Source organism: Mustela putorius, unplaced genomic scaffold, assembly GCF_011764305.1.
Source record: "Mustela putorius furo isolate JIRA1106 unplaced genomic scaffold, ASM1176430v1.1 tig00000174_pilon_pilon_pilon, whole genome shotgun sequence".
Lineage (NCBI taxonomy): Eukaryota > Metazoa > Chordata > Mammalia > Carnivora > Mustelidae > Mustela > Mustela putorius.
This window is the reverse complement of record NW_025421304.1, coordinates 17,427,702-17,450,746: the sequence shown is the minus strand read 5'-3', so window position 1 is coordinate 17,450,746 and position 23,045 is coordinate 17,427,702. Positions and strand designations below refer to the sequence as shown.

The 23,045-nt window shown below is 40.2% G+C and overlaps 1 protein-coding gene across 4 annotated transcripts in view; it reads right to left on the bottom strand.

Moving 5' to 3' along the window:
• NUP93 (nucleoporin 93) overlaps nt 1–23,045 on the bottom strand; it is a 109,568-nt gene that overhangs the window by 36,537 nt on the left and 49,986 nt on the right. For 3 of the 4 annotated variants that reach the window (XR_006605578.1, XM_004744217.3, XM_004744218.3), the window contains one exon: nt 1,166–1,228. Coding sequence is in view for 2 of the 4 variants with exons in the window: in XM_004744217.3 (XP_004744274.1) it covers nt 1,166–1,228 (63 nt within the window). In the remaining 2 variants the exon portion in view is untranslated. Of the gene's footprint in view, nt 1–1,165; nt 1,229–15,924; nt 16,307–23,045 lie in introns of those variants that run through there. The other variant, XM_004744219.3, reaches the window with a different exon arrangement.

The window sequence follows — 23,045 nt, the reverse complement described above, 5'->3', positions numbered from 1 at the left end:
CCTTAAAAAAATTTTTTTTTTCAAAACTGAATCAAGTGAATTTCTCTATTTCTAGGAATAAATACTATTGCCAAAAATGTACTTAATAAAATTTTAGTGATTTTTTTTTTACTCTGATAATTAAACATACCAATCATTTAAATTAATGCCTTTGGAACCTCTTCTTATAAATTAGAGTTGGCAAGCCTCCAGCTGCCCTCTCTCTCTCACATCGGCCATCCTGAGACAGTCCCCCACCAGCACAGAACATTTTAATAAAGCACACTGACAAACAGTTTTTTATTTTATTATTTTAAACTACATAAGTAATACATAAGTATATTTCACTTGATATAGGAGTTATAAAGTAAACAGCGGGACAGAGGTTTCCCCTTCACCCCTATTCACTTCTACTGCAGACAGACTAGAGTGAACCCTCCCCAGCCTCCTTCCTGGGGAGAGCTGCATTTTTCAGAACCAACTTCACAAGACTGCTAACCTTCCTCCCCCACTCCCCAAAGGACTCCAGTGGCCTTAAATAAAAAAAAAAAAAGAAAAGAAAAAGAAAATCTTACTCCGTAATGGGATCTTTTGGAAAAGTTTTATCTTCTAAATCTTGTCAGAAACAAATAGAGATAATGCATGTTAACGAACAATCTTTGAGTATCTTGAGGGAATGCCTGATGCAAAAATATTGCTCCACATATAATGGCTGCTCTGGCTGACTTCTTTATCATCCTTTGGAGAGCCAAGCTGGTTTCCTTCTTATTTTTTTTTTAAGAGCTTGGGAAAATTTTTAATATAAAAGGTAACAGAGAAAGTCAAATTGTATGAAAAAAGGAAAAATTAAGGATAATTATCAATGATCATAATTGCTTTTCTGAACTGCTGATTCAACAGAAATCAAAATACCGTTTTATATACCCAAACGATGAAACGAAAGAATTGTCTGGCCTTCCATAAGATTAATTTGATAATTAATTGGCAATTCTGTTTCAGATGCATTTCAGTCACTAAATATAAGTAGAATTACAAGCATGATTATCTTCCTCAAAAACAGTTCCCATAGAACTCCCTCTGGTGAATTAGTACTAAGTAGGAGAACTGGGCCTAGACACAGGCTCCTGCTTCCAGAACACTGCTGCCCTCACAATGGTGTCCATCCTCATTTGGGTTCCTTTCTTACCCTCTTCCGGGACTCCTCAATGGCAGACAGCAGGGCATTGTCCTTCTCATTCTTCAGGAAGCCCTAGGAAAGGGGGAGATATGACACAACTTAGGTTAAAATCAAGCTTCAAATAATCAAAAGTACACTGGAGGGGAAAAAAAGCCATTAGGATATCTGCTATCCTGCCTACCTTCACCCTGACAGAAATTTCTTGACCCAGAAACATCAAAATAGATGGTTTTTCCAGGTGTTTCCCAATTTTTCTTTCATTTTTTAGAGCACATGATGATTATTAGAGGCTACAGTCTCCATGAAGCAGTAGCTCAAGTCCCACATCCTGTAAACATACAAAACGTGAACTAACAAAGACTGCCCTTCAGTATTTCTGAATGGCCCAGATTATAGACACAACTTTGACTACACAACAGTCATAGTTCTTCTAACTACCTTTAGTTTATATTTCTCTGTTGCTTTTTCAATTCATTCTTCAGTTTCTTCCTAACATTACAGAAGCAGCACCATCCACTTGTCTGGGTATTTTCCACTTGTTGGTCAATGACTGGGATACTCCCCAAAACCAACCAACCAACCACACATTTCTGAGGGAGTTTTGCCATGTGCATTCTCTATTTCAGGCCTGATGACATTCGCTGCTTGTTTAATACAGATGGGATGACCAGAAGACCAAGACTGGTTTGATATGCACAGAATAAATGCCCACAAAATGCAACTACAGAGTAATACAATGACAGACTTAGTTCCAAATCATGGTGCCTCTGTTTACTGATGGCATGAATTTAGCCAAGTCACTCAAACTCTCTCAACTTTAGTTCACCTATATATAAAATGAATATTAAATGAGATATGCAATCAAGCGCTTGACTCAAGGTTCGATACACTTATTAGAATCAATCAGATGTAGGGGTGTCTGGGTGGCTCAGTCTGTTAAGCATCTGACTCTTATCTCAGCGCAGGTGTCAATCTCAGATCATAAGTTCAAGCCCCATGCCCAGCATGGAGCCTATTTAAAAAAAATAATAATAATCAATTAGGTTTAGATCTATTGGTGACATCAAAGAGGGAAATGCCCAGGAACATGAACTCTCTAGGGGAATATAAAACAAAGGAGAATTCAGATAAAGTTTTAAAGACATGCTAAATTTTAAAATCATCATTTGACAGTTTTGAAAACTTCCTGTCATGTTTAGTTAATTTCTGATCACCTAATATATATTAACAACTACAACATTTTAATATTATGTTATTCAAGCAGTCCCAGATATGAAATTGCCGAATCTCTAAAACAACACAAAACAAACATGGGGGGGCACCACAACTGGAAATATAAATTTAAATAAACTATTAATCTTCATAGAGTCCCCTGATTTCTTATGTACTGACCCATGATTCTCCCACACCTGCTGTCACACCCCAACCTGGCGTGCTCCTCCAGGGCAGTCCCTGAGGCAGCTCTCGGACAGCTCTGAGGGCACAACATTAGGACTGCTCCAAATACCCACAGTGCTATTTGGTGGTGGGGTAGGGTGGGGAGAGGCGTTACTCACTCACCTACTAATAATGCAATAGCCTCAATAAAGCAGAGCACATAAAGTTAGGACCCCATATGGTCCACACAGAAGGAGGCGGCTTGTTATCACATCCTTGCTTCTGGCCATCTCTTGGGAGCCAGACAAAAGATGGGGAGGATTTTAAAAGATCCCATTTATACCCTTTCACAGCAAATCAATCAAGTCAACAAACCTTCATTATAATTTTACTTTCACAAGGCATCTTTAATGACTAAAGCTAAAGGTTTTAGAATCACAGTTTGTAAACAAAACTATGGAACTATCTATCATTGCATGCTGCTCCCAAACAAATGGTAGGCACAGATTATGTTTTGTGGCACCTTTTCCTGGCTGCTTCTATGGGAGGTGGATTGTCTCTGCAAGCCACCTTTGGGGTAAGGGTGGTGGGTGATAACCACTGCCCAACAAGGCCTAGTCCTATTTTTTTCTTTCTAGTTGGGGGATGCTGTGCCAAGTGGCCCATGCCCTTTCTGGGCTTCCTCTGCTCTTCCCAATGATCAGCCTGTCCCATTCCTTTGAGGTACCCATAGATACATGTAACCAAGAGTGCGCGCGCGCACACACACACAATTAAAACACAAATGCAAAGCAATAACCAGACACGTCTGTTTAAAAGCAACTTAAGAAACACAATTCAAAATTTTCTAAGAAGTGAAATATCAATCAGTGATGAAATAGAGAAAAAAGATATTGCTTTAGGGGCAGATGATTCTTTTTGAAAATCCTCATTATAAACCCCCATTTCAAAAATCTCATTAATAAGTAAATCAAACACCTGTGCATGAGAATCAGTCTTTAGACAGCATCTACCTATGAACAAAGACCATGAGCCATTATGTACCTCAGAAATTGGGCTCTCTTGGTAGCACAAGCTGGGCCCACAAGACATACAGAGTTTGGATTTCAATTTTTTTTTAATTGTATTTATTTATTTGACAGACAGAGATCACAAGTAGGCAGAGAGGTAGGCAGAGAGAGGGGGAAGCAGGCTCCCCGCTGAGCAGAGAGCCCGATGAGGGGCTCCATCCCAGGACCCTGGGATCACGACCCAAGCCGAAGGCAGAGGCTTTAACCACTGAGCCCCCCAGGTACCCCTGGATTTCAATTTTTCACCCTTTATTCCTCTCTAAAATAGGCCACATATCACATTTTATTTAAAAAAACAAAAAACAAAACAAAACAAAAAAACCCACACACATTAGTGGCCTACCTTTTGAAAAGAATCTTTAACAGAACGTATACAGCCAGAACAGTGCCGGAGTCTGGGTGCCATCTAGTGGCAGTTACTCTCTTTGAAAGAATACACACCTTGAGGGAAAGTAACAAATTAAAGAACTAAATAGTTGGGCAGAAAAATACCTGCCAACACCCAAGTTTCCCATGGATCTCTCCCTTGACTTCCCTCTTCCATGTGTGTTTCCTTTCCTTCCCACTGCTTCTGGGAGGTGCCTCTCACACCCCACATCCCAGAGTATATTTTTAATAGCCATCAGAAAATGGGTTTTCCATAGGACTGAAGGAGTGAAGGGGAACCTGGGAGGTGCCTTTCTCAATGAAGATCCTGGTCACAGACAAGACCCAACACCCCACCTTCACTAGGAGATGCCAGCTGTCTAACTGTGACCCTCAGAGCACCGCATCACTAACATCCCCTCTTCTTGCCAACAAGCACTTTTAAATTGTTCATAGTCTCCCACCCAACCCGTCTACTGCTGGCCCGCTCAATAAAGAACATTCCATAAACATCTGCAGGCCTGCTAAGTAAGATAACCACTCCTGACTTCCCCATCTGTATACTTCTCCTCACTGCCAGAGTCCTGGAAACAGATCCTCTCCTAACCAGCTCCTTGAATGGGTTTTGGTTTCAAGCTTTCTGGAACATATAATAGCTCTCATTCAGGAAGCAATTAAGGGCCAGATACTGCTCTAAGCAATTCAAAGACATTACTGCTAATCTTTTAAGAGTATGAAAGAACAGACATGATCACTCCACTCTCCTCTCACCTACCCCCTCTTCATTTTACAGGTGAGAAACAGAATCTCAGCATTTAACTAATTGGACCACAGTTTCCTAAGCAGGAAAAGGAAGACGCAGAATTCAAAGAGTTCCGACCCTCAAGAGACCCATCGTTTCCAAGATAATAAGGGAACACTACACTTTCCAATCAAGAAAATAAGGAAAAACTTCCTTTTCTCTCTAAAAAGAGAGAATCTGGAAGGAAGCAAAATACTTTAAATTTGTTTTCTTCATTATCAGTTCCCCTTTACAAATGATGAATTTGAAGGCTCAGAGAACACTAACTCTTAGACCAGTACTAGTAAGGACTAACCCTTTCACTGTTACAGGGATCACTCTGCGCTAGACGTGCAATACACACATCTGCTTCTAGTCCTTGCTTTTAGGTCAGTACTAAACTGTTTCTCAGTGTTACTTAACTGGATCATACATTAAAGTATGTCCTTAATTAATAGAGGTTTAAATGTTGAAAGGGCCATTCAAGATGGTTTCTAGAGCTTTTACCAACTCCATAATGCTGTAGGGCCACACTAACATCATCTAGTTTGTAGACTCCAAATTTTCTGACCTCTTTTCTACCTTTCTGCATTCTATTATATTGTCTCTATGACAGCAAATCAAGGTAGAATAAACAGATATTTTATGATTGCATATTTATTCCTTTCTTCCTCCAGCCTCATATAGTTAGGGAAGGAATGAAACAATAAATATTGAGTTCTTGGCAGTCCTTTAGAATGATGTTTTTCAAAATGTGGGTCAGAACTCGTAATTGGGTCATGAAATCGATCAGCATTTTTTTAAAGAAATGACATGCAACAGAGATATGTGGTATAGGTAAATACTGTTTTGTGAAACTTTTCTTCCAATTATGTATACATATTTGTATGTATGAAGTGGGTCCTGGTATAAAATATACCTCTTACTACAGGTCACAGACAAAAAGCAGAAATCACTGTTCTAGATGTCAATTCTTTGGCGTCCCAAAATAATATTACTATTTATTGCTGTGGAACAAATAAACACCATACATCTGCCCAAGCAGTAGCTCCAGCCATGTGTTCCATCTTTTTTTTTTTTTTTTTAAGTAGGCTCCTCGCCCAGCATGGAGCCCAATGCAGGGTTTGAACACAGGACACTGAGACCAAGACCAGAGCTGAGATCAAAAGTCAGATGCTTAACCAACAGAGCCACCCAGGCACACCCCATGTGTCCCACCTTTAACAGAAGAAGTGGGTTGCCCTGTAATGCACAAAGGTTTCTTTCACTATCTGAAAGTAGAACATTCCTTTGAAACTTTTCATAAGCCAAAAAGACATAAAGCAAAGAAGCAATTGCCATGAATACATAAGAAAAAATTTTTGAGTGTTCCCAGACCCCCCAAATAACCTCTCTTTAGCTTTTCTGACACCTAGAGTACATCTTATTAACGGGTGCACAAAATAAAACAAGATAAAGCACAGATGCTCACAGGTAGAGTTCAGAGCTATGGCGGCTTCGGCTGAGATGCTCAGTGTGGCCGTCAGTAGAGGAGCTTGGGTGCTGCCACTCTCCCTGCCGCCGCTCTCCCTGCTACTCCTCTCCCTGCTACTCCTCTCCCTGCTACTCCTCTGGGCATGTGCTGCTTCTATGCTACAAAACAAAAGCAGAAGGCTTTTTTGCTTTTCATCTTTTTCGTAAAAACAGAAGTCCACTTTGGATTTCTTTTGGTTAGCAAAAACAGGTACTAACGTAGGTCTTCTGCAAAAGCAAAGTGGCATAACACAAGCTTTTGTAAAGTACAGGGGATACCTCTACTAACCAAGAACAACCCAGAACATAACCACAGGTAACCCAATTCTCCTATCAAACGTGCGGTTACATCTCAGGGACCTGACAGCCACATTGGCTTTTAAATGGCTCACGCTGGGAAAGAAAGGCATGAAACGGCCTTTTTTTAGTCACCAGGCAGGCTGGGTTTCAGAATACAAGTGGCAGCTAACTCCTACTGCAGAAGAAGGGAGTGGGCACAAGGATGTTTGTTTTTGTCAAATGGCCAAATTCTCTTAGCTTATTTGCTTTCCAAAAGTGAAAACTGTAAGAAATAAGGGTCTCTGTGCGAAAAATTTCTGTATCCACTTCAGCTAGGAAAGTAAGATGGCAAAACAAGAGCTTACAGTGACTCTTTCACAGTTCTTTGCTTCCCACCCACAACAAATAAGTGATCTGCTGGACAGTTAGTTACATAAACAGTTTGAAGATTTTGAACACAGATTTCCTGACCATTAAAAAATAAAACAAAAAAGATAAAATAATTAGTCTAGCTTGGCCCCACAAAGCGAAAGCCATATTTTATATGGTCCTCAAAACACAAAAGACAATTCTGTGTCTCCACTCCTTCAACAGATCAACTGGGAATCTACTCTGACAGAATTTAAAGTGAAGCACAGTGGGCCACAGTGGGCCAGACTTTCTGTGAGAAGGTATCTGACATAAGACAAAAACACACAGTGAGTGCTTTAAAAGTTTTGTATCTCTCATTTAATACATAATGATATACCAACATTCCAAATCAAACTAACCCAAGTTAGCGGTGACAGCAGAAAATGGTCATCGTAGATGCAAAAAACATTGCCAAGATACAAGCAACAGCTAGGAACGCAAGGAAAAAGTAAAAGAAAACCAAGCAGACCAAAAAGGAAACTTAAAAACCAGAATAATCAAGAGGGTCTGCTCCAAGGTGGAAAGAACACTTCTGAAAGGCACTGCAAGTGGCCGTTAGAACTTGAGATATTTTAGGGTCTGATTTCTAGAAACAACGGGGTGTGAGCTATATCCACTATGTGCTTCAGCTCATTCTAAGGAAAAATACCTCCTACTCCCTTAACCTTGCCTAAATGTCCCTTCTTCCCAATTTCTGAACAAACAACCTCTTCTGAAACCTTCTCTTGGGTGAAATGTATAGAAGGTAAAGCTGCTACTTCAGGAGAAAGTGAGGAAGGACAAAGCGAGATGCTGTGTTCAGACGGGCACAACAGAAGCCCTGCCAGTGACTCAGAGGAGCCGCGGGCTTATCAGATGGTGCGGACACGCTTTTCATTAGCTCCCTTTGTGGCGCCTACAGAGAATGCCTCAAGGAATTTTCAGGTGCAGAGAGATGTTCATTACTGATAAAGCCTAAAAGATGAACAGAGAAATTTTTTAATTTAAATTTAAATTCTTAAATTTAAATTTAAACATTTTCAAGATTTGGGGGACTTTCATATGGTTTTATAGCATGTTTGGTTATTTTATCAGAGTAGTATTTAATGTAATATAGTAAGAATGCACAGAATGTCAGTCTAAAACACCCAAGAGACAGTGAATCTCCTTTTGCAAGGAATACAGACAGAACAGCAAATCCAGGCTTTATTTTGCAACTCAGGTATTTAGAGTAAATCCCAAGGCGTGTTTTCTACAAAAAAAGTTTACTACTTCAGACTGTTTCTTCACAGACTGCATTAAATTTTAAAAAGTAGATACATTAGGGGCGCCTGGGTGGCTCAGTGGGTTAGGCCTCTGCCTTCAGCTCAGGTCATGATCCCAGGGTCCTGGCATCGAGCCCCGCGTCAGGCTCTCTGCTCAGCCGGGAGCCTGCTTCCCCCTCTGTCTCTGTCTGCCTCTCTGCCTACTTGTGATCACTGTCTGTCAAATAAATAAATAAATAACTTAAAAAAAAAAAAAGGTAGATACATTGGTATCTTAAAAAAAAAAAAAAATAGTGCTAAGCCAGTGGCTGACATTACCAACTGTAACATATTTTTAATGCTGTTGTATGATTTCTCACTGTGTATTTATGCAAAAGCCTAGCCGCTCTCCTGCAGCAGGTGGCAGCAGACCCTGCAAGAGTGGCTGTGGAGTGCCACCATTTGCCAGCTCAGGAGATCCAGAGGCCTGCTGGCAGCTCTGGAGCCACAGGTGGCAAACCTTGTCACTATAACATGGCACTGCATGGGCAGCAGGCCATCTGTCACTGTCAGGCTGCAGGGTCCCATTTTGTACATGGTTTCTACTACTGGGCTAAACAAAGGGTCACACAATTAGGTGATGGATTTGGGCCCATTAAGGCAAAATAAATCACTTGCTCCCAAAATTCACATTGGTTTAAAGGATGGTCTACAAATTCGCACAGGTTAAAGCTAACCCAGTGTTGGTCCAAGGGGATTCTAAACCTATGAACACACAGCTCTAAGAAAGTGCCTCTCTCTGGACACACCCAGGGCTTTCCGGGCAGCACTGACTTAAGTGTGCTGGCACATCTCATCTTTTCAAGGGCGTGTCAGTCCAGGAGTGATGAAATTCCATCTAACTTGTATCTTCTGCAAAAGCCACAGGCCTCTGAGAGAGCCATTCATACAACCCCACCTAATTTCCTTTTGTGGTCCCCTTCCTATTATCCTCCCCAACCCACAAAAAGAGGAGGAGGAGAAGGAAGGGAGAAATAACTATTGCGTAACAAAACCCCAAGTTCCAAGACTTTCAGTATTGGGTAAAGAAAGAATGTAAGAGGCAGGACTCATCACGACCCAGAAGGGGAGGTCTTTGAGGACGTGGATGTGCCATTCCTGTGTGTGGCAGTGAGGGGTGCAGAGGGCACAGCACACATCCCTTGTCAACACATAACTACAACAGATGCCTCTTCCTAGTTCTCCGCCAAGCCATGAAGCTGGTGTCCTGCCCTGAGGAAATAAGGCTGAGGTTAAGAGCTGGATCCTTTGTGAGGTCAGTTACATATCTTGTGCTACTGCTACAAAAACGGTTGTACCCTGTTAGGGAGTCCGGGGTATTCCCGTTATTTGTTCCCTATCTCTGGCCTTCCAGGAAAGGAAAGCAATCTGTTCAGCTCAGTCACTGGGAGACTACGTGCAGAGGGTAAGAGCATGATATAAATGACTAAAAGAATAAACGATGGCCATTTAGGCACTAGTGAGGAAAAAAACATCTTCAGCAGAACTCTCCCTTCTTTCCAAATCCAGCAAAGCCCTGCAGTGACCTTTTGGGACTGCATAAATAACTTTCCCCTGCTGGTCCCAAGAGGTCTGGGGAGAGGATGTGGCTTGCTCCGTGCTGAGTTTCACCACTTCATGAAAAACAAGCCCCAGCCTGCGTGCTAGGGAGAGGGCCCGTGATGCAGCAGGATGCGCGGCGCTGCAGTGGTTGGGCCTCTGGCGGCCATCCTTTCTCTCCGCTCCTAGAAGTGAGGCAGGGAGGAACAGGAACACTGGAAGCCAAGGCAGAGGGACAGAGGGCAGCCAGCCAACTGTTCTCAGACTGCTGAGGTGGCCCCATGGGAGAAAGCAAGGACAGCAACTCTGAACACTTTATCTTCCTGCCCCACCCCCTGCCCCGGTAAAAAACTGGTACACTTGTATGGCTAACCTTTGAGGACACAAGAACAGGAGGAATCTAAAGGGAAAACTTCAATTTAGTTTTGCAACTGGGATAAAATAGTATGTCTGGCTTTAAAAACCAGCACCAGAACCCTCTCCTCACCCAATGGTACGAACAGATCTAAAAAATACTAATGCTATAGTTATTTGAAGTGATGGTAAGAGAAGGAGAACATATATTAAGGGACAAGAAAAATGTTTTACTATGTGTTTGGGGAACTGATTTCCATCTTGGAGACATCAGTCCACAGTCAAAGAACTTTGGGTACTAAAACCGCACTGCAGTATAAAACGGGAATGCATCAATATTGGCCTTTCATCCTGGCCGACACCCCCTGCCACTGTCCCTTAAACCCACCCTAAAAGAACGCATTAAAACAACCCTGTATTTTATCAGAAAACACAGATCCCCTGCTTTCCCATCTAGTGTCTTTTCCCTTCGGAAATAAGATTTGGGGGCTATGAGAACAGACAGCAGAGGTGTGTCTCCAAGCTGGTCAGGTGGGAACCAGGCGGTTTTTGCCAGGGTGGTTTCCACAGATCTCGGAATTAAGTTCTACTTAGCAAGCGCAAGGAGCGCTGTTAGTCAAGACAGTGTGTGGGAACCACGTGTCCTATTAATTCCCTGCCGGCACACGGTGTCAGTCATTCACACTGCAGTCGAAAATCACAGCTCCTCCTGCTCTGCAGCACTGCTTATGCTGACGGGACTGGAGCACTGATCATCATGGCTGTCAGGGAAAAGGGAGGTCTGGTTGTGCTGCAGTTTCTTCTTATTCAGAAATTCTTTTCTAAACATTTGTCTAGAGTCCACTAAAACAAGCAAGAGACTCATCTATAACTTCCGGTTGTCTTACACAGAGTTTGTCACGGTACGCCTCTGCTCCGCTAACAGTACTTGGGATTCTACTCTCTCTCTCAAACCTTAAGTTTGGAAACATTTTGACTTTACCCTGTCAGAGCTGAGGGAATACCACAGGATACACCACTCACCGTTCATCATCATGGCTACAGAAAGTAGAAAACACCGCCTAGCTGGAGTGGCAAAAGCAAACTACAGAAGGAGAGAACAAGACCATTTTACGAATACAAATAGCCTGAAACTGACATGGAGCTAAAACCTTTCGGCCAGTCCTTCCATACTAGGAAAAGGGCAACCCTGCACTAGGGGACCCCTCATACCTACAGCTGGAGGAGTGATCTGCTGGGAGGGCATGTCAAAATGCCCAGCTCCATCCCAGCTCAGGGCAGATGGATGTGATGTCCATGCCTACCTCAGGAGATGAGTACTTCCTTCTTGGAACTGAGCCAACATGATGGACGACCGAAAAGCTCAATTTGCAGAATGTGTTTTATTTTTAAATGTTTGTTTATATATGGTAAATCTGTAAATACATTATTGACTATAACACAGGCCCAGGAAGACTCCAGGCACAGCTCAATTAAGTCATTTCTGGCAAGACTGAGAAGGAAGATCTCTGTGAGTTAGGCTGCTCAAGTAAAGACAGGCTCCACTGAAAGATCAATCCATTAGGCCCATCAGTCACCAGCGAGCCCACAAAGAGGAAGATATGGAGTCAGATGCAGACAGAGGCACAGCACAGCACAGATAAGGGAGTCAGGTGGCCTGAATTTGGGCCAAAATCAACTGCTTTGCAGATGTATGACCTTGAGAAAGTTGTTTAACTACAGAAAAGCCTTGCTTTATCTAACTGTAAGATGAGCTAATTACCCTTGATCAACTTTGAGGCCAGCTCTGAAAATTCCAACTCCAGGAGAGAAGGGAACAGGTAAGAAATTAGCACAGCCATTACCACTATGACTATAGGTCACTTCAAATTAATCCATACCTGAACCATAAAAGAAATACAATAAACTTTGTTTCTGAAGGCGGCAACATTTATTTTACATATCAAATAACCTAAGCCCACGTAGAATCAAAGCCCACCCAGAATCAAAGACAAATAACATCTTTTCATAGGAAGACTAGTTTCATCTTGCCATAAAGGAGACTCATACTGTCCTCTATTTTCTAAAAATCCACCTTATATTGGAAGGAGTTACGTTTCTAAATTAAGAAAAAAGAAGAAGAAAACAGAGCAAGAGATTTCAGAAATGAGGATATAAAATAGCTATTTAAAATTTATTTTATCCTTATCTCACCAATTTCTTACAAGTAACAACCGGAAGCTATTGAGATATAAATGCTAATTAAGTCTTTACTTCAGGAAAACCTCAAAATTTCTCTCTTCTAACAGAATAAAAAGTAACTGCAAACTGCCAAAGCAGTGCTACTAGAGGGGTCTCCAAACTTGACTGAAGAAAGATGACTGGTGCGGTGCACCTCTTATCACAGCGTTCCTGGGGACGCCATTTTACTCCTTGCTCACTGCCATCTTAGTGCCACAGAATGCTTCTAGCGGGCTGGCCGACATGCTTGCTTATCTACATTATGGCACTGCCAGAGCGTTCAAAGGTTTGATATGAATACATTTTTTTTTTTTTTTTTTTGTAGCATAAGAGCCCTCCCCTGACTCTTTACTACCAGCCAGGCTAAAATTCCATGAGAAAACAGAAGAATTTGCAGATAGTAGAGATTTGGGAATCCCCTACAAGTACCAGAAAGGAGAGCCTCTTCCCAGCAGCCAAACTTGAGTAGACCACGGTAGAGGCAAAGAAACTGGAAAGCAACTGGGTCTCTGCTATCTCCCCAGAGTACCACATATACGGCTTCCATAAAGCCAGAGAGAAAGAAAACAAGACCAGAATCTTCAAGTTTTACTTTAAAAATTTCAAAGGGAGGGTTTGTGACACCTTTCATGCCATCCAACCAAACATTTTATGCAAGCAAAGCTGCAGTTAAAATGGAGTTCTAATCTGTTGCCCTGAAACTCTTCCATTTCAAAGAGCAAGCCTTATAAAAACCAAGGGAAAAGAATCCCTTTGCATTCTACCATACACCCAAACAATGAATATAGTGAATGTCCTTCCCAGGGTTAAAATAATTATATTGAGATCTAGGTTTTTATACTACAACCCTAAGATTTATGGAATCTTTGTAGGATTCTGGACCGGGCTTAGGATAACTGATCCTTTTTATTTCAGTGAAAAGACTGATATGAAAATCTTCCTCTCCCTTAGTTTCAAAAACATCTATTAATTAAAGAAAACCAGCATTCAGTGAGTAGGATGAATAACAGCTAGTGCAACAAGACCTGGGAGAACAGCTGGCTTTATAAATTTGATATCAAGTAAAAAGGATTCTCAGACACTCAGTTCTGTAAGATTCAACTCCTGAAACGGCTACTAAAGGATTTTGAGCAAATTCTTCATGGTACAGTTTACTGTAAAATACACTTACTACAAATTCTTCAGGGATAAGTGCCGTTAAAAAATAAACACAAAAATCAAAGTTAAAATCCACTTATTTCCTCTCAGTAACAGCATAAAGGAACAAAGGAATAAGCCAAGTCAAATCCAATTAATTCTAAGAATCAAGAATTATAAGCTTACAATCACAAACAAGAGTTTTCCATAAGTAGCTTTGAAGTCACAACTATTAATTAACAGAAGGCACTAAGAATTATCCCCATTAATGAGAGCGAAAGTCTCAATCTATTGATTGTTTAGGACAAAATCTCGTTTTGTTACAACATCTTTTCTTATATATTTCAATCAGCCACTAAAGATCATTAACACGGAAGGGTTTTCTTTTAAAAACAAAAAACAACACAAAATCTAAACTAAAATCTAGCAATTTTCTTCAGGACTGGAAAATAAACTGTTTGTAAAAGACAGTGGAAAAAAGCCTAAACTCTTAAATATATCACATTTGGATTTTTTCTTCTCTCAAGTATCATTTTCACCTTCTGACTGGTGATAAACTCATACCTTTCATTAACTTAAATTACCAGAGAAGAATTAATCAAAAGCATGTGTTAAAAAATCACTCCTAGAACCTCTATTTTAAACATGCACGTACCACACTTGGTTTCTGACACACACATAAAAACATACATCCAAGAACCTGTCTTACACCTTTAATATCTGCAGCATTCATTCTAAAGTCTATTCTGCCCATTCAACCAAAGACAAATTTTCAACCTCTCCTCGCTATAGGAGTATATGAGAAATACTTACTGTAGACAAAAGGATTCCATCTTCTTTCTGGGAATATTCTCCACCCTCCTAGAGAACTCTTCTATGCAGTGTGCAAATTCATTTTCTGAGTTTTACAGTCACAAAGCTCTTGTGCCACAGAACCGAATGTAAATGAAATGGCCCTGCAGCTGCCTTCAGAGCGCAGCTCACCTCAACCATGATACAGCTAATTGTTAAAAATGGTGGCTGAGACATTTTCCATACATTAAATTAAGGAGCTCTGATGAAGATGCTGGCATCCACCCACTTCAGACAAAGGAAAATAATTTGCAACTGTACCAAGGCACAGATAATTGAGTCATCTCCCATACAGGGTCAGTGTTAGAGGTTTCCTCCATCTTTACAAAATGCAAACCACAGCTCATTGTCTCATCTCAGAAATCAATTCCTTGCAATGCTGCACTGGGTCAGAGTTTTAAAGGAATCTTAGTCGTGGGTAAATCCAGACCTTCAATGCCAAGACAAGAAAAATTCTCAGTACCTCTCCCTTCCCTGAGCAGCTCTCCTCCATTCCCTACTTGACAGCTCCTCAAGTCTTCCTATTGTTAAGAGTACAGAAAGTCCCCCACCTCTGAAGGGAGCTAAATCTCTCAACTAGGTGAGCAATTTCCAAGTCCCTGCTTCAGAAAAAAGTCCAGACCCTACAGGTCCCATGATACAAATACATTCCTTGGGATAAAAAGCTATACATCACTGCCTTCTCCTGTTTGTAAGGGAAGACAAAAAGCAAGCTGCTTTTCACTGAATCAAAAACACTTTCATCTCTGATATTAATCAAGGTATTAAAAGTGTTATAGGCAACATTTATAATTTCATTACCCTCCAGATAATGCTTACACGACTTAGGAAGTTTCCATCTCATGTATAGAAATCACATTCTCTACACCAAAAATGTGAAATATACTTAAAGGACTTATACTCTTTTGAGGATAAATTTAAGAAAGAAAAAGTAACTATCTTAACTGAAATTGCCTACATTTGATAATACTTAAAAAGTCCATATCTTGGGTGTTACTATTTAATTCTTCTCATTTAAAGCCTTATGCTAAAGCATTTCCTGTGAGATAATCCTAAATACCTCCAATAGTACTTTTTCCCTTCAACAAAATATAAATGACTGAAATAAGGCATCCTACACACACACACACACACACACACACACACACACACAAACACACCCCTAAAAATCCCAAAGGATCTGATTTTAGAAAAGAAATTCTATTTTAATGCTTTATCTCATATGAGAATTCTAAACTTTACATGCATCTTTCAAAAAAATCCTAAAGAAAGTCCATACTACTTACTAAAGATGAAGTCTGCAAAAATCCAAAATAACCAACTATTTAAATCTTTAAGCAAATACCTCTGCCCCACCCAAAAGATTTTTTTTTTAAAAGAAAAATATTAGAATGACAAGGCACAAATCTGAAGAATTCTCAGGAGAATTGAGTACTTTTTCTATCAAATAAGTTAAATCCTCTGAATTTACCTTGAAATTTTAAACAAGCCAAGCCCTTGTCTTTCAAAGGTACTGCAACAACATGCCGTCACTCTATTTACTAAGGTGCATTTATCTTAATTTCTTTACAGAACAAACAATCCTACCTGCAGCTCTCAAATTTTAGGAGTTACAGACCAGTCGATGCTGTTGGTCACGGCAGCTCTTCCATACCTTCTCTGTGGGATGAGCTCTGATGGAACCAGTGCTCAAGTTTTTCCCATTCCAGATAGCCAGAATTGAGGGGGTAGGGGGTGAGAAAGAGGAAGGGAGAGAGGAGAGGGAGAGAGGAGAGAGAGAAAGAAGAAAAAGGAAAAGAGAACACTCTGCAAATGATGATATGACCGAAGCTTTAAAGAGTCCAATTAGACAATGAGATGGCAGGGTCCCCTTATAAAGGGTACACTGCAGCCCCTGGGGCACAGCATAATCATTCGTGCTGCTCTACACAAATTCAGAGAAGTCAGCCTTCAGTTTGAAAGCACAAACTGATGGGAGTAACAGTTTATAGGTTACAGAAGGGTATTTTATTGTTAACGGACTGTACCAAGTTAAGATTTAAGAGGGGGAGAGACAACATGAGCCAAGGAATGCTATGATACTTTTTTTTCCCGACCCAAGCCACTGCAATTACTCTGATGTGAATTTTTGATGACTTCCGACATCTTGCATGGTTAATAATCGCTTCAGCTGTCATGTTTGGTTAATGTGGAAAATGCATTTGCTGCATTGTGATGCAGTGCTGTGGCCACAGATTGTAACACCAGTTGTGAAGCTGGTCCCTTAACTGAGCAGCAGGAATTTGCACATGCCATGATGCTAAAATAAATGGTAGTTAAAAGATTTTATACAGCAGCAGACAGATTCTGCCATTTTAGCTTACAGAATGTGTAGATCCAACATACACAAGCATCTCAGATCGCTGTGCCCTCGTCAGTTGTACCGTCCTTCAAACAGAACAGTAAATTCACCATCTTAAATGTTTGGCCTCTCAGTAGTTAAAAGATTTCAATACTGTTTAAATAACTATTCAGATTAATTATAGCTTTGAACAGAACTGAGGCTATTTGCATTTCAGGAATATACAGCCAATGAAACTGTCAGTGACACAGGAAAATGCAGACCTTTTATTAACATATGCTCGGCTCAACTGTCACTTCTTTGTACAACATTTAGGGAAAAATATATGATGTGTAAGTAATGAATATTCCCATTCTACTGTAATGGTTTTTAAAAGAGCTCCTCAGACAGGGATTTTTTCCCCCTCCATGTTTTAATGTACAACCTGAAAATTAAAGACTATATTAAAATACCAACATACGCTTTTCATTGTCACTAAAAGAAACTCAATGCAGCAAACAACTGTGCAATTGCAGGAAAGCTTGTGAAAAAGCAAAGATCAGACCACACGAAGAACCAGGCATCCGACGATTAAACTCAGGCCAGTCAGGTAGGAAACCGTCATTATGGTGCAGATTGAAAAAAAAAAAAAATGCAAGAAAGACCCTTCTATCTTCAAAAACAAAACCCACAAACCCTACAATTGCAATCTGATGGTTGCAAAACCAACACCTATACTGCAGAACCAGAATGACACACAATATTTGGCAATTTTGTAATATATTTTTATACAAATATTAACTTGGCTACTTAGCATCTACAATTTGGCTCTTAAAGCTTCTTATCCATCTATAATCATCATTTTGGTATTTAAAGAAGCAGAACCAAGTTTTGTTGCTTTAAAAGAAAATTAAAATAATTAACTTATATTTCTTACATCAGAACTTTAGCCAATTAAATGCTGAGAGTTGAAATGTTGCAGACATTTCTGCCTTTATTAAAAAAAATAATAACCAAAAAAGAATGAACATAGGAAAACACGGGTATCTGAACAGTGCATAACAATGGAAGAACTTCTGCTACTAACATAAAAATCAACTCATGATTTCCTTTGTTTTATTCATTGCGATAGCACCAAATGCGTAATTTGGAGGTGCATGTGTTAACAAGCGCTGTAAAGCGGAAGAGCACTCTAGTTTTGTTTCTTCCCCTAACTTAAAATTAATTAACCAACAGTGCTATTAGGTGCCATAGCAGATGTTACAGTAGTTGTAGCTAACATTCAACAATTCGAGCCTTTTTTTTTTTTTGGTTCCAGACCCAACACAAGGTACCACTAGCAGCTCAGAAACTGCACAAGGAAGGAGGGAGGGAATGTGTGTTGGGGGTAGCTTTGAAATTAACCAGGCTCAGCTTATGCTCCAATTACTGAACAAAAGACAATCCTGGGGGACCGCTCTCTGAACCAGTGAAAGAAGCAAACTCTTTTGTTTCTGATCAAATAAATACTGCACTGGAGCAGAGTCGGTATGCAATAGGAGTCTCTGCCTGGGAATGGAAGGGGCAAGGAAAAAAAAAGAACCCCCAAACCCCTGTGTGGTTAAGTCAAACCATTTTAGTGATGGTTAAAACCTACTCCCGAGGGAGACATCTGAAGTTCACTACAGGGAAGTAAGAAAACCCCTCTTTCGTTATTAAAATTAAAAAAACAAAACAAAAAGAACCCCACCTCACTAAGTCCCTATTAAGACTTATTTCTCGGATAGCATGGCCAATGAATAAATTAAGAAGATATTTCTTTACGCTAGGATCAATTGTAAATCAGCTCAGACTGTCTTCCTCCAATCTATGAGTATGCCAAGGAAACCCGATGAGTTGCAGGATATTTTGACTACAAAGGACCCTAGAGCACAGGGTATAAAGAAGTGTTAACTAGCCTGCCTCAGACTCCAGGTGCCTGAATATGTTATATGGAGGTCATAAACAAAAATACTGAAAAGAAGCCATCTTACAAAGAAGGTACTACTCCACTAGTTTAATCGCTGGCTGAACATAAAGTGATCAATTCCTAAATGTTTACTCAGTAGTCCATTATTTTTGTTTTGGCTTTATATAAACCTAAGCACCAAAAACTAGATGACAAAAGGGTAGGTTATTAAATGGAAATACTAAATGAAAATAATGTCCAGTCCTTTTCATCAAAGGGATCGACACCACATTTCAAAATCTTCTGTGCACTGCACCATTCTTAACTACGACAGCTAGTTGTACATCAGATACACACTATATAAAAAATCCAGACACCCAAAAGTGTAAAGACAGATGGAGCTTACTACCTGAAGTGGATTAAGGTCTCTGTATTTGAGAGATACCCGAATTTCAGGTGAGGGCCTGAATTCCCAAACAGTAAGTATTCTATGCAAAATCCAACAAAGCATAGTTCCTTAGAATTCCCGGTAATGAAAATCTTCAATAGAAAAGCTTCAACTTTGTGTTTTCTATTTCCATTTCTCTACAGATTCTACCAATCTGTCCATTAAGGAACATATACAGGAGGAAGATTTTTCCTAAAAAAAAGTAGGACACTTTATCCAACTTAAGGTATCCAGATTCCAAAGACTCTCTGACCTTCAAGCAAACTGGTTTAAAAGATTTCTAAATACGAAAAAAAAACAAAAAAAACAAAAAAAAAACCCAAAAACGGAGGAGGGCTAGTTCCAATTTCCTTAGGCCTATACTTGAAACACACCAAGGATGAGACATTTTTGAAGGTGTGGCATCAGTACTCCTTTTTTCCTACCTGTTATCGTTACTAAATAAGATTATAGAACAGAAAAGGGAAGCCACTGAAATTCTGTGGTTTAAGCAGAATTATAATTATAATCGCCAGGTGAGATTATCATGTTCAAGTGAACAACTATAAAACTCTGATGTATCCTGACTATATGCAGGGCTTTATCCAGAAATCAAAATCTGACAGATCCCTGGTGAGCTCTGTTCTACCTTCTGCCAGGTTTCGTGGGGCTGCTGGGAAGATAAAGTAGTATCTCTGGTGGGTAAGTGCTTTTAAGAGTTAAGAATGAGAGGCCACGTGAGGTTGGGCAATTACTCTGTCCTACCCCCCAGCCTTCTGAGGCATAGATGGATCCTGCTTCCCTTCCCTGCCATCACCAACCTTCATCCTGGCTCCTTTCTCCTCGCTGAGACCTTGTTCCCTTGCCCCACACCATACAATTCCCCTCCCATACATTTACTTTTACTGCCACAATTCTTACCTCTAGAGCATGGCTCTGGAAAATTCTGTCTGGAGCTATTTCCTGAACAGCGCTTCTTATCCTATCTCTAAATGTTTCAGGGGCATTTCCACGGAGATGTCTTGCCAGAACATCAAAAACTGACATGAAATCTCAACTCTCAATCCAGTTAATCTTCCTAACTTCTGTGCCTCGACCAATAGCACCAACCCTTCTCCTCCTTACAAACTTAGTTATTTCTGAACATCCTTCTTAAGCCCATCAGGCACCAAGTGTGGCAGATGTTTTATTCCAAGCATATCTCACACATCTTTTCCCCCTGTGTTTTCTCACCAACCAACCTGGTTCTGATGTCATCACTATGGCTGGATTATTACAACTGTCCCTGAACAACACCTCAGCAGGTATCCCTTCTACTGGCCAAGCCAACTTCCATGTGTTTCCACAGCTCCCTCCCTTTCTTCTTGACATTTACCTGCTCCAAAACTTTCAACAGCATGTACTGCCTACACTGCACTGCTTGGCAGTCACTCCTTCCACATCTAATACCCTCCCTGACAGATTTCATTTCTTAGCACAAAACTTCTGTTCTCACCTCTCTGACTTTGGTCAGGCTATTACGCTTGTATCTTCTTTCACTTCAAGCAAGCTAAGACCATGTAATCTTTCAAAGGCCCATTCAAACCCTGTCTGTTCTAGGTGGTCTTCCCCAACTACCCCAGAATTCCCTCATCATTACCCATTCCTCTCCTCTCTGAAGTTCCACGTCGAGAACCTCGTATCATTCCCACTCAATTCTGCCCATGATTTTATACTCTCTTGGACAATTTGATCCTATTATAGCAATGTTAGTTAATCTTGACTCTCCAGGTAGAAGACAATGAACTTCGAATAAACATAAATTCATAATTATCACCTGTGCCTACCACAGTGTTGTCCTTACTGGCCACTCAACAAACCCATTTCATTGATTTTTATCAGTGTTCACTAGACCCGACCCAGGTAGACACAGACAACGACTTCAAAGAGCTAAATACTACTTCTGCGTGTTGTTTGTTCTTTCAAATCTCTTTATCTCCCTGAGATCACTGCAGCCTTAGGTAGTAAGACAGATGCTGAGGTGGTTCTTGGCCAATGTGCAGAAGCACCAAACTCTTCTCTGTGACTAAGCATCATTACCAACAGTATTCAATTCCCAAAGTCGGCTTCCTTCTCAGTTGCATCCAGTGCCAAGGAAGTTCAGGGAAGACGAGATGGTCCTGGCCCAAAGTCAGTGGTGTGGCATTCACAGCTGATCTGTCCTGACAAATCAGCTGTGAATGAAAAAGTAATCTGCTAATTTTATCAATGACACTTCACCTTGAGTATTGTTTTAAGTGAGGGCAGCTAGATTTAGGCAGTCAATAAAAAAAAAAAAAAAAAAAATCAGCTGATTTCTGCATGTGATTATTTAGCAGTAAAACAAACTGAATTTCCTTCTCTGTTGCTCACGTGCAAACTTGCCTGTCCCAGGGTCGAAAAAAGGGAAAAGAAAACAGGGAAATGAAAGCTCCCTCTGCACTGAGGAGCTGATGAGCTTCTGCTTCCCCAGAGCAGCGTTCTGCCTCTGGTATGCCTATAAACCGTAAAGGGTGGGAGCAGGGTTTAGAAATAGGCCAAAACTTAAAGCACCAGGGTGAAAGTAATTTCAGAAATAAGATTTTCATTTTAAACACTTTCTCAGGAAGCAGCTCCCCAGTATATGCAGTTACTAATGGGAATAGGATAAAATGGGAGGAGAAAGCATCTCTCCTCAAATATGCCTCCAGGGCAATTCACAGCAGTCCCAGATTTCAGAAAACTCAGAATGAGAGCTCTGTCCATCTGTCTGTCTCTCTCTCTATCTCTCTCTCTCACACACACACACACACACACACACACACACACACACACAATATCACAGTACTTACCAGGCCTCCTATTTAAATAGAGAACAGTGATTTGGCAAGAACTTATAGACTATATGAAGTTCTACCTCAATTTTTTAAAAAAATGAAATAATAAAGTACATGAAAACTCAGAGTCACAGCCATGAAATTTCAGGGGTAATTCATTTCCCCTGTAGCACAGATTAAGAAAATAAGGGACAGAGAAACTCAGATTCTGGCCAATGTTACACAGTGACCTGGTCTAGGTCCTGGGTTCAGGTTCTAGGTTTCATGCTACAAAACTCTTTGCACACCACTATGGGACACTGTACTAAGCAAAGCTGCTCAAATATGTATTTGAGCCTCAGATTCCATGGAATCTTAAGTTATCACATGGGAATAATGGTGGAACAAAAGAAGGGCTTCTAGCTTACTAGTTCTTATTACCAATATACTTTACACAACAGATGTATTTCTTACCAGGTTGATTGTAAATAGAATTCTGTTAAACAAATTCTATTTTAAATTCAGTAGGGAAGCTGTTATTTGAAGGAATACTAAAGCAAAATACCACCCCAAGATTTCTTTTACAAATGCAGATATTCAGAGTTTGGATTTGCTTACTGGAGCAAGGTTCATCATATTATTACTATTATTTTAGAAAAGAGACACTAATTTCATGCAATTTTTTTCTGCACACATTTTTTCTGTTATTAATTGGAAAACACTAATAAGATGGGAAAGTGGTTAAAAAAAAAAAGATTCCTCAATAGAAAAAAAAAAAAAAGGATCACTAAAATTATTCAATCCTCACCAACTCAAACAGGAAAAAACTGTATTTATTCTGTCACCTGGTCAGATTTTCAAATTCACTGCCATACAAAAGAGAGTTCTTGAAATTTTTCTATGAAGGAAAATTATAGGCAGGATTCTATTTTCCCATTAATCCTTATTATAAAGTTAAATTTGGCATTCCTCAGAGTAAAAACTAAATTTTGGCATTAAGACCTAATAAAATTATACTAAAAAATGCAAGCCTTAAGAAAATTATAAAAGAAAATAACAGAATAGAAATTGTATGAGAATAGCAACAAAATGAATGTGAAACAGAAAACATGGCGATGCCCCACAGGATGCCGGCCATGCAAGAGGGGCCAGGAGAGGTGAGAGGAGGCCTTGCTTTCCACTCCCTACGCTTCAGGTCAGGAGAAGACAACCAAGGCAAGC